General features: G+C 36.0%; 1 protein-coding gene across 5 annotated transcripts in view; it reads left to right on the top strand.

The window, feature by feature from the left end:
• Nucleotides 1-13,092, top strand: part of PRDM6 (PR/SET domain 6) — a 136,512-nt gene that overhangs the window by 48,275 nt on the left and 75,145 nt on the right. For all 5 annotated transcript variants that reach the window (XM_069964559.1, XM_069964558.1, XM_069964561.1 and 2 more), the window contains one exon: nt 1,060-1,516. In XM_069964559.1, coding sequence (XP_069820660.1) covers nt 1,060-1,516 — 457 coding nt within the window. The remainder of the gene's footprint in view (nt 1-1,059; nt 1,517-13,092) is intronic.

The raw sequence follows: 13,092 nt of genomic DNA, 5'->3' as shown, positions 1-13,092 counted from the left end.
ACATCCATGACTACATGCAGGGGACATTATATAGAATGTATACATGACTACATGCAGGGGACATTATATAGAATGTATACATGACTACATGCAGGGGACAGTATATAGAATACATACATGACTACATGCAGGGGACAGTATATAGAATACATACATGACTACATGCAGGGGACAGTATATAGAATACATACATGACTACATGCAGGGGACAGTATATAGAATACATACATGACTACATGCAGGGGACAGTATATAGAATACATAGATGACTACATGCAGGGGACAGTATATAGAATACATACATGACTACATGCAGGGGACAGTATATAGAATACATACATGACTACATGCAGGGGACAGTATATAGAATACATACATGACTACATGCAGGGGACAGTATATAGAATACATACATGACTACATGCAGGGGACAGTATATAGAATACATACATGAATACATGCAGGGGACAGTATATAGAATACATACATTAATACATGCAGGGAACTGTATATACATTACATACATGACTACATGCAGGGGACAGTATATAGAATACATACATGAATACAGGCAGGGGACAGTATATAGAATACATACATTAATACATGCAGGGAACTGTATATACATTACATACATGAAAACATGCAGGGGACAGTATATAGAACTTATACATGACTACATACAAGGGACAGTATATACAGTACATACATGACTACATGCAGGGGACAGTATATACATTACATACATGAATACATGCAGGGGACAGTATATAGAATACATACATGACTACATGCAGGGGACAGTATATACAGTACATACATGACTACATGCAGGGGACAGTATATACATTACATACATGAGTACAGGAAAGGCAAAGTGCTGTATATCCCAACACTTGCTTGACCACTTGCAGAGCAAGACGTACAAAAAGTATACTGTATAATACAATGTATATACAATACAATATGTGTGTGTGTGTGTGTGAGAGAGACTTCAGAGAAGGACGTATATCTCTCTGTGTGTAGGTGTCCCATGAGTGACTGCTGTGTTGTCTGCAGGTGGTCGCCATGCTGAAGCCCGGGGAAGCAGGCTCAGCCTTCCTGAAGGTGGACCCGGTGTACCTCCAGCACTGGCAGCAGCTCTTCCCCCAGAGCCACCATGTGAAGGCTGGCGGAGTCCTGAGCCATGTCCCGCTCCCCGAGCCCCCGGCAGCAGCAGACAGCCTCCGCCTGCGGCCGGCCTCCCTCTCCTCCACCTCCTCAGCCTCCTCCACCCCTGCCCCCTCTCTTCCTGCCTCACTCACCGGGATCACCCCCATCCCCACTATGCTGGGAGCTGCCCCGAGCATGGAAGTCCCCGGGCCACAGAGGAAGGAGCTGGTGGCTACCAACAGCCAGGAGGGGACGTCACCCGGCAGCTTACACTGCACCCCTGAGGAGCTGGACTATTATCTATATGGACAACAGAGGATGGAGATCATCCCACTCAGCAACCCCACCAGTGACCCCAACAACCGTATGTACTATCACTTCTATAGAACATTGTATACACAGTGACCCCCAACAACCGTATGTACTATCACTTCTATAGAACATTGTATACACAGTGCCACCCCACCAGTGACCCCAACAACCGTATGTACTATCACTTCTATAGAACATTGTATACACAGTGCCACCCCACCAGTGACCCCAACAACCGTATGTACTATCACTTCTATAGAACATTGTATACACAGTGACCCCAACAACCGTATGTACTATCACTTCTATAGAACATTGTATACACAGTGACCCCCAACAACCGTATGTACTATCACTTTTATAGAACATTGTATACACAGTGCCACCCCACCAGTGACCCCAACAACTGTACATACATCCACCTCATATCCACCTCATATATGTACACTACCTACTATTACTTATCACATGACACAGTGACCTCAGCCACCATATATATCATTATAACACTGTTCTCAAGTACCACTGTGCCAATGGCCAACAATCGCATGTAATTCTCACCTGCGGTTTATATATATATATATATATATATATATATATATATATATATACTGATGTACAGCAGTATATACAAGTAGTGTCATTTAAGGTGGACAGTTCGGTGACCTGTGGAGTTCTCCCGGTGCTCACACGGTACTGAGGATATATACATATGATATGTACTGACCTTATAGCCATATACATGGTAAGAATAAGGAGTATCTGCCTTCTGTAAGATACAAAGGAATAACTGGTATCGGGGCAGTAGTCGGGGTATGATAGCCATACACTGTACCGGGGACGGTAACGGAGAACTTCCTGCTACTTTCTATCTAGTCGGCAACTTCGGTTCAATAGTCTATAAGTCTTATGCACTGGTAAGTGCTGTACATGTCTATGTGATGGGGGAACGTGTATGTATAGACAGCTGCACAGGCAAATATGTGTGTGTATATATATATATATATATATATATATATATATATATATATATATATATATACATACACACAAACCAGCAGAAAAGGCAGAAAAAAATACGAATCATTCTTCTCTCTAAGATGCAGACAGGAGAGTTATAGGTAATAAGAGAAATAATGTCACGTGGTTACATTATAAAATCCGTATTGTAATAAAAGTGAGTGTGAAAATGTGAGGCAGGACAATGAGTGTGCACAACTGTGGCTGTCACTTCTAAATGGACTAAATTCGGCATTCCGCTGATTATAAATATATAAAAATTATAATATTTCAAAATATAAAATATAATAATATACAGCCTATGTAAGGATTAGGAAATTTATTAACCCATGATGAAATATATAGTTTTGTAATGACGCCCCCGATGTTTTGTACTTTCCAGCTGTCATCATTCCGTCATCTTCCAGGAGAACTCGACAATGACGTCTCGAGTTAAGATAGGATAGTCACAGTTTTTTTTAGCTTTTACTTAACAATAAATAGCTCTAATAATTCTACTACTACTACTACTACTACTACTAATAATAATAATAATAATAATATTGATGATGATGATGATAACAATAATAATAATAATACATTGTTTCCTGAAAATCCTAAATTAACTGGACTACGTTAATATAGCTGGAATGGGATTACTGATTCACTCTGCCACCATTATATATATTATACCATTAATATATATATATATATATATATATATATATATATATATAGTGCAGATAAGACTAATAACTTTTCCATTAATAACTTAATGGAGCTTAGTTCATTTACACAATAAAGCCGAATTTCTGTGGCTTATCTATGGAAGACAATGGATAAGAGACACGGTGATTTGTCAGTAAAGTTGCCCCACTGCCCTGCATTACACTCCAGCCCTTCATGTCTGTGTTGTCTCCATTAAAGATATCTGCTGGTAACAATAAAGATGGAACTAGTGGAGCTCTATGACATATATATCATCAGCTTCAAGCACATCTATCCTTTCAGTACAAGGTAGCCAAAGAGCCATGTAGCAGGCACATGCCAGTACTTCCATACTACAGTGTATAGTTATTACAGTATAAGAGCAGCATGAATGGGCTAATAAAGTAACTTCCTAATAGCCTCTGGCTGTGGCATTGGTTGGTCTAGTATTTTTGGTGTCCCACCCAGCAGCAGTAGTTGTCCTCCTCATAAAGCAGGACATGCAGTCATATATTAGATTGAGGTTAGAAAAGGTGGTGGCTGTTTATTTAAGGTGATAAAATGGTCCATCAGCAGTAATCTCCATCGATATATGCCACAAGCAGATGAAGGATGAGGGGACAAGGCACAATTAATTGCCCTATAGTTTTGTAGGAGAGAGTGGAGCCAGCACAGAGACAGCATCGATCCCTGCTCCCAGCTCCTATTCATCATCTGTACATTGTATATGGGGGTCTCTCAGGGCCAGGGGTGCAGCCTCTATACACACAATATTCTCATCTCAACCTCCTCTCCCTGACAACAAACATTTCATTCACTAATCCAATCAATCTTTAGCAAATGCTTCAACTGGACTCCAGTTTAGATGGATAAGTGGTGGAAATAGAGAGGTCCTCTAAGAAAATGCTAATGAAGAAGAGTCCCTAAGTAACCAGGAGCTATTAACCTGGCATTTTGTAACACACACACACACACACACACATGTGCACAGGTTCCCCTACACTGTTATATATCAGGGAACTGCAAGTTATTGTCCTCTGTTATCAGACAGTGCATGGCAAATAATAGGGCATCATGTACATATAATTACTTCCAAGCCTTGATTTATATTCATTACTATATACAGAAAAATATAAACTTTCAATATATGTTCTAAATATGGATGTAGGAAAAGTGGAGATGTGTAAATGAACAAGGAGACTGACAATCTGATTGGAAGCATTAAAGGGCCCAAGCTATCTGTCCCATCCTGTTCTACATTTCTCTCAATAGCCATGTTGTTATATGGGGCAGGAACTGAGAGCTGCTTGGATTGGGGCAGGTTGCTGTGGAGTTTCTGGCAGCTTGTTGGCTCCTTGGGAACTTGTAGCTGTCCCATAGTATGCAGGGAAATGCTTTGTGAGTATAATGCTGGGGCTGCAGTCAGTAAAGGTGTAAGTTTTATTGCTGCTTTGTGGGATCCATGTGAAATTCACACATCCCATTACTATACAAGAGAAGGGGATTAATCACATAAAACAAACATAGGGACAATTTTACTGCCTTCTAAAGGTCTCATAGGCTCCTTCTCACGCTGAATAAGGATAATGGCATACAAAAAGGGATAAAGGTAAAAGTAGTACTGGAGTAATATTAATATATTATTATTTTTTATTATTATTATTATTGCTACTACCTATCATATATCATATAGGGCTGGGAATGTGCCAATCCCCATCCTAGACACACTCACACACACCAAAGACTATTTCAAAATAACTGGAGGAAGCTCAATGAAACATGGGGATAGCAAATCTATGCAAGAATTACCCTTGGTTTGTATTGAACCTAATACACTATTCAAGCATATGCATTTGGATACAAATATGCATTTACCTCATTCCTGTCTATTAGTTACTTTAAGATGTCAAGACAAGTTACAGAGATGCACAGAAGTCAAGCTGCATGATTAGTAGTGTACAAACAGCAACACTGACATAGTAAGGTGTAGGAACTATACAGATCACTGAGAAACACAAACACAAATTCTATCTATCTATCTATCTATCTATCTATCTATCTATCTATCTATCTGTCTATCTATATATCTATCTAATATCTATATATCTATCTATCTATCTATTATCTATCTATCTAATATCTATCTATCTATCTAATATCTATCTATCTATTATCTATCTATCTATCTATCTATCTATCTATCTATCTAATATCTATTTATCTATCTATCTATCTATCTAAATATCTATCTATCTATCTAGTATCTATCTAATATCTATCTATCTATCTATCTATCTATTATCTATCTAATATCTATCTGTCTATCTATCTATCTATCTATCTATCATCTATCTAACATCTATCTATCTATCTATCTATCTATCTGTCTATCTATCTATTATCTATCTAATATCTATCTATCTATCTATCTATCTATTATTTATCTATCTATCTATCTTCTATCTATCTATCTATCTATCTATCCCTCTATCTATCTATTATTTATCTATCTATCTATCTATCTATCTATTATCTATCTATCTATCTATCTATCTATCTATCTATCTATCTATCCTTCTGTAATACCTTTATCACATATTATAACACAATATACACTATGTACTCTTTTATTGAAGTTGTATTACTCTATTATCTTAATGCCTTTCATTATTTATGGTGACCCCCAATAGTGGCAACCCCAACAGTTTTAGAAATAGGGACTGACAGGGTTGTGGGTTCTCAGGATCTACATGTTCTCACATATGTATGGTAGTGTACAGTAGACTTAAGCTGTCATACAGACTTTCCTCCAGGTCAGGCTGCAGTAAATTTATGAGCTACTCTATGATATGTTCATAAATCTGTTGGCTATTCAGGGGCGCTGGTAGTAAATCGAATGTGCTATATGAAGGACACTATTGATACTAGGCTCTTAATGCTGAAATCTACAGTTACAGTTTATTTTGCTCTTAGGGGCTTATAGTAGGTAAATGAGATTCTCTTATAAAGACTAGATGGTGTAATTTATTAAGGGTATGTTTATAATGTGGCTATGTGGTCACATGAAAAAGACATTATACTGGATAATTTAAAGTTATCTATCTATCTATCTATCTATCTATCTATCTATCTATCTATCTATCTGTATGCCTGTCTGTGTATCTGTCTGTCACATCTACTCATCTTTCTTCCTAAATTCATTTATGCTATTTTAACTATGATCAGCTTTTCCTACTTTGTAATGTGGAATATAATATTCATAGGCATTGTTAATGTATTTTTAGTACAGGAGACACTTTGAGACATTAGATCAATTGGGTTATGATTTTAACCCCTGATTTGCTAGCTTTACTCTCAGACAGAAATCCAATATAAACATTAACTCAAGATCCAACCTTGGAATTTGCATTCTCACTTTTATTTCCAAAACGATATACCGTGAAAACACAAATACCTTCACTATATCAACATTGTCCATTTCCAGCTATAAGTCATCATTATGAGTTGCTTAAAATTGCAAATAAGATTATAGATTAAGTTTATTTATTTATTTAATAATATTTATTAATATGATCTATTATTATTACATTGTTTAGTCATGCCATCTTATGGCTGGTTATATAATCCAATCTTCTTCTTTAAAATCCTCTTTATACTTTTAATACATATTGCATTATGTTTTTTCCCCCCTACATTTACTGCACTAAGTTTATGGTGTATAGACAAACTATGCCGTCATTTACCATCGAGTTCTGGGAAAATGTAAATGTGTCTCTTAGTAGGTCTGAAGCAGATCTCCTGGAAAACATGTAGATTTTCCTTCATGGCTGCTACAAAACGATGGGTCGTGCAATAACATAAATATTTATATTTAGATATAATAAATATGTCATTCCTACTAATCTGAAAATTATCATGGAAAGACAACAAAGACCTGTTTCTTTCCTCATTACCGAACATTAACTCAGTCATTACTATAGCAAAGCGTATCCCAATAATTCACTTGCTGACAGATAAGGCCACTTCATTAAACCCCGAGATCCTATTTTACATATTTCAGGCGACAGGCACCTACAACTTTAATCTACCACATGAAGCCGGCCTAGCGGTTAAGTAAAAGCTAGCTCATGTTGTACAGTATGGACTGTTGGACATTGGCATGCACAGCTCTCAGGCGAGAACTGCAAGGCTTTCTGGTATAACATAGGTGTTGATGTTCTTGGTCTGTGTTATTTTTCAACAACAAAGGGCTATGAGTTTTTAGGACTGCAAAGAAAAAGCTAATCAAACGCCACGGCCAAGGTTTTATACATTTCACCTCTTGTCATGTGCATTTGACTAAAAGACATCTATGTCTTTAAATGGGAAATGTTTGCATATACATTTTTTTTGTTTTGAAGGGTGCACTACCTATTTAAATTATCCACTATCTACAATCTGAACCATCCAAAAAATACATTAAATATAGGTAATATAATTGTTGACCTAAGGTTCAAGGCCTAGTCATGAAATGTCATTGTGGAACATCTAGGTATATACAGTTTTATTGGCTATCCTAATCTGGAACATAGATTTTGATATTTTAGTAGTCAACCCCATGTACATGAAAAAAATAAATAAATAAATAAATAAATATATATATATATATATATATATATATATATATATATATATTACACATATATAGCTTTAATCTTTTAGTATTGATATGTTGATATTGATTATTTATACAGTGTAATTGTAGCACAAAATACACTATGAAACAGCAATGTTATACAAGGTTTATAATCACAATTAACGTTAGATTGCTAGTACTGATACATTACATATATTTTAGGAGAAAATAGTAGACAATTATAATGCTCTAACAGTCTTGGGAGTGTAAAGTAAAACCAACTCTGATGTTCTTACATATACAACTTACAATTCCTTAGAATTCTATTTGTGAAATAATATGATTCTTATAGGACAGCTCAATGCCAGGTGGCAACAGAGAAGCTGTGAGTAGCATCTTTACAAATCAAATTTAACAGATACCTATGTGCCAGTACATTATTATGTTGGCCAACTGGGGGAATTTGGTCATTATTTCATGCCATCAAGTCATATTACTCCAGCGACCATAGGAAGAGTCTTCATCCAAAATGCTTGGTGTTCTGTCTGGGTCACAAGTCTTTCCATTGTTTTTTTTATAGTTCTTGTGATTGTGTCCATTAACTTTATTGCTGGCTACATATACATATAATTTACTTGTGAATAAAGTTGCTTGAACAACCCATAACATTGACATGAAGAAGTAAATGGTGACTAATCTCCTGTCTAAAGTGAATTTGATCAGTGCAGTCAGTTTTACAGTCAGGTTGTTATAATTTATTACTTGGCTTACTATATTCTTCAGACTTGATGGTATTTCGGGAAATATATACTACGCAACGCATGTATGTGTTTTCATAAGGCATCTAACTATTCTTCCCTTATCTATCATAAGGGAAAATATCTCTCATAGTTTCATATCTCAAGTACAACTTCCTGTCTTTGAGCCAGTAGAGTGCTCACAGATAATAATTCAGGGGATTATCACTCCAAAGAAAAATAGGTCTGTAAAATGTAACATTTAGGCACCATATTCACTTTTTAGTGAGTTATAACATGAATATTATTATTCGTAATAATTAGAAGTTAGGGATTATAGTAGGAAATACCCATCGGGAACCTAACTTCATAGGGAATATGTGGTGCATAGTCCAGGCACAGTCCTTTCTAAAGTCCCTGCTCTGAGGGTCTGTGGTCTAGGACTGTTTATAAGCAATGGCCATGGGCTGGATTATCAGGGCAGGGATGATGAACAGGGCATGTAACAAACCCTGCCTTGATCCCCATTGTCCCTGCTGGCTGCTAATGTGACTTAATTTTGCCAGGATATATGTTGTGAAATGTGAGGACTACAAATCACACCCATTCCCACAATTATATTCCTGTGTGATATACTTCAAAATTGTAAAGTGTTGTAGAATATGTTCTGGCTATATAAATGTAATTATTTTAATAATAATAATAATAATAATAATAATAATAATAATAATAATAATAATAATTGTTATTATTATTATTATTATTATTATTATGACTTGGCCTCTCTTAATTTGCAGTGAAATAATAAAAAAAACACTCAAGCTGCCAAATCCTTAATAATCTGACTGATTATTGAATTGTTCATAGTACTGGTATTGGTCCTTAAGCTGATCATTTCTCACAAGAGAAAAATTATAATGGAAAGATCTGCACCCATTCTGTTTTGGACCCATTCAAAAATAACAACAAAATATTACGTGTGAGTTTGGCCTTAGTAAATCCTAACATTTAGTTCTGCATCATCCATTGAAATGCATAGATGCAATAAACATGAGATGTTTCTCATAACACTATCATATGGCTCCCTCTCAGTATATGTTATAATTAAAAAATTAGTGTTCATCCATGGTGGCCTTATCTTTAAATCTATGGATAACGTATTAACACATTTAGGTGGTTACAAAAACCTGCTATTACTATAACATCCAGCAGAGGGCCTGCAATTACACAATGGATGTTGTATAGTCAGCTCCAGAAACCATGATCCACCAAAAATAAAGCATGACATTGATATGAATAGATATTTGCATTGTAGTTTGTGTCTGTGATGGAGTAAAGAAAGAGTCAAACAATGCTATCCTGACCCATGTGTCAAACATACTATAACTACTACCATTGGGCATTTTGCTGGTGGGTGTTTCTAGACTGAATTGTAGGCAGATACTAGTAAACATATCTGTCACCTGGGTCTACATGAGCCACGTCAGTGTCTGATGTCTTTATATTATTTCACACCAAACTATTGTATTAAAGTTGAAATTATGAGAAATGAAAAGCAAAGCACTAAGGGAACAATCCATTCCTGTGCCTTGATGTTGGCCTTTTACTCAGGCTGTCAGCGAGTTCCCAATTATAACAGTTTTTGTGCATGGACACCTGTCACTAACAAGTACATTGAGAAGAGCAATGGATTTGCCAGGACTGCTCAACATGCCTCTTGGGAAGGACAATGACATTTGATCACTATTGACCTGAGCCGGATTGAACAAAAGTGCTTTCATTTGCCATACAAGTTGTCAGGAGAAGCCATTATTTGAAGTCATTACAACCAGGGTTCTGCATATGAGGATCCTATAATAATGATATGAAACAACACACACACATTTATACACAACACATAAACAACAACAAACCAAGAGCGGCAGAGGGGACACATATCCCCCTTGACCAACAAATTTATTGAAGTAAAAAAGAAAACAAAATCTTATTTTGTGTTGCTAGTAAATTGTTATCATAATATTATACACTTCCCCCAATGTTCTCCTGTAGTTGTATTGAAAACTACCACTATAAGGCTATGTTCACACAACGTCAAAAATGGAGAAAAAACGTCCGATTTCTCTATTTGAAAAAACATCCGCTTTTGCAGCAATTTAACTGATTTCAATGCAATTGCATTGAAGTCAATGGGAAGACGGACATCCTATGCACACAATGCATTGAAAAATGGACGTTTTTGCCGCGGACATCAAAATAATGAACATGAACATTATTTTTGGGCAGTTTTTGCAAATAGCGGACGTTTTTTATTAGTTGTTCACACACAGTTTTTCTTTGGACACTGTTCTTTCTCCGCTTTTACTATTAAATTTATTGGATTTTTCAATTAAGCCACATCCAAAGGGCAATTAGTAACCCCAAACTAAAATAATGTGCAAACACCCGTCATTGCACTAAGGGGATACCAGGCTTTGAAAAACGTCCGTTTTTTTAGACTCAAAATAACGGACGTCATTTTAAACGGAGCTGAAAAAAACGTTGTGTGAACATAGCCTAATACTATATTGAATACTACTTCTATAATTAGTAGTCAAATATAATAGGAAGAATAAAAACGTTAAACTTTAACAATATATAGCGTTACTTTCTGTAAAGACTGTAAAGTCTTTCATCTTAAAAGGTCTGTTTAGCCTTCTATGCCTTTCAGTGTTAGGCTATGTTCACACACAGTATTTCTTTATGGTCAGTATTTTTTCAACCAAAACCAGGAGTGGGTTGAAAACACAAGAAATTGTGCACTTCTCTCCATTATAATTTTAGTCTTTCAGTTCCACTCCTGATTTTGGTTAAAAAAAAAGTACTTACCAAAAGACTGACAGAAATCCTGTGTGTGAACATAGCCTTGAAGTTTCAATATATTCTGAAATGTTACATTAACATGAATATAGCATTCACAAGTTCCTTAAGTGTATACATAACTCATCCAAGGAAGCCAGCTTCTTGACTTTGTGGAATCGGTTCATTTACAGAGTTGATGATTCATCCCATACAAGGTCTTATTTGTAGTCACCAAGCAGACACTCTGACCTTGTCTAGAGATGTTTTCAAACAACATGAAACTCTCACTGCAAGGAACCTATCCTTGTGTGTTCTCACATGGAATTATAAGATTGGACACCCAAACTGTGGCTGATACCACGGGGAAATAGGTGTATGGTTTTCCTAGGTCAGCCATATATTTTATATACTATAATAGGCTATGTATTACCTATAGGCTAGGTTCACACAACGTCAAAAAAGGCCTTTTTTGATATTTTAAAAAAACGTCCGTTTTTGCCTTTATTAACTGACTGCAATGGCAATGCATTGAAGTCAATAGGAGGACACAAAAACTGACGTTTTTTGACGTTGTGTGAACCTAGCCATAGGGGGACATTTATGAAGGTTTTAAATTAGGCCCCACTACCAATTGCCCCACCAGATTCACTATGGCCTGACTTTCCTGGTGTACAACACTGGCACAGCCTTCATAAATGTTCCCCACAGTCTTGTGGTTAGACTTTTTTTTTTTAACCAAAACTAGAAGTGGTTTGAAAATACAGAAACTGTGCAAATCTTTCCATTATACTTTTGCCCTGTCAGTTCCATTCCTGATTTTTGGTTGACCAAAAAACTGATGAAAATACTATGTGTGAACATAGCCATAATATGTATATTTTTCATGATATCCACTGTGCTCTTTCTTGCTACTATTTCACAACAGGTTTAATTGTTCTCTGGAAATCGTACAAAGGCATTGATTTCAGTCAGTGTGTCTGTGTTTTCCAGCCATTTCTGCTACAATAGTTTACTAGTCAATACCAACTTTATTTATTCTTACATCCATCACTATATTAACCTCCTACTACATTCTTCTAAAAAGGAATATGAGCGCAGAGGGGCTAGTAGTGACAGAAGGTAGACTTCTCAAATACAGAATCACTGCTAAGATTTGTGGGATGGATGACTTTTATATTACATGTGTAGACAACATGTCTCCAGGAAAACCATCAATAACCAGGAATTTATACAGTAGGAACCTAATTAAATTCAGTAGAACCTCATTCTTTACAGAAATCTACTCCTTTATGTCTATAAACACTGCCTGAACACTGCTTTTCGGCATCAGATTTATTATGTTACATAATATAATGCCACAATACTACATGTTCTCCATATTTTGGAAATATCAAGTAAGAGTATACATTAAATATTTAGTCTGGGATAAGATAAAGCGGCTGAGATGCTATTGATTACAAGCAAATTGGGGAAAGTTTAACAAATATTTTTGGTGTCATGCAAAGACATACACAATTGATATAATTCAATACCATGTAAACCTCATCACTGGAAATCTCAGGTTTCATTTGACTTCCTATGGGCCCCATTAAGGAACTCATGGATGTCTAGTACTTTATAAAAAAAAAGTCTGGTATAAAAAAGCAAATACCAACCTGTAGTCTTTTCTTCACTGCTTCCTTGCACTTACCATTACTTATAAATAACTTTGGTTAGTATGTTTGGTTTGGT

This window comes from Dendropsophus ebraccatus, chromosome 3 (assembly GCF_027789765.1).
Source record: "Dendropsophus ebraccatus isolate aDenEbr1 chromosome 3, aDenEbr1.pat, whole genome shotgun sequence".
Classification (NCBI taxonomy): Eukaryota; Metazoa; Chordata; class Amphibia; order Anura; family Hylidae; genus Dendropsophus; species Dendropsophus ebraccatus.
The sequence above is the reverse complement of the archived record's forward strand: the minus strand, read 5'-3'. Positions and strand labels throughout refer to the sequence as shown.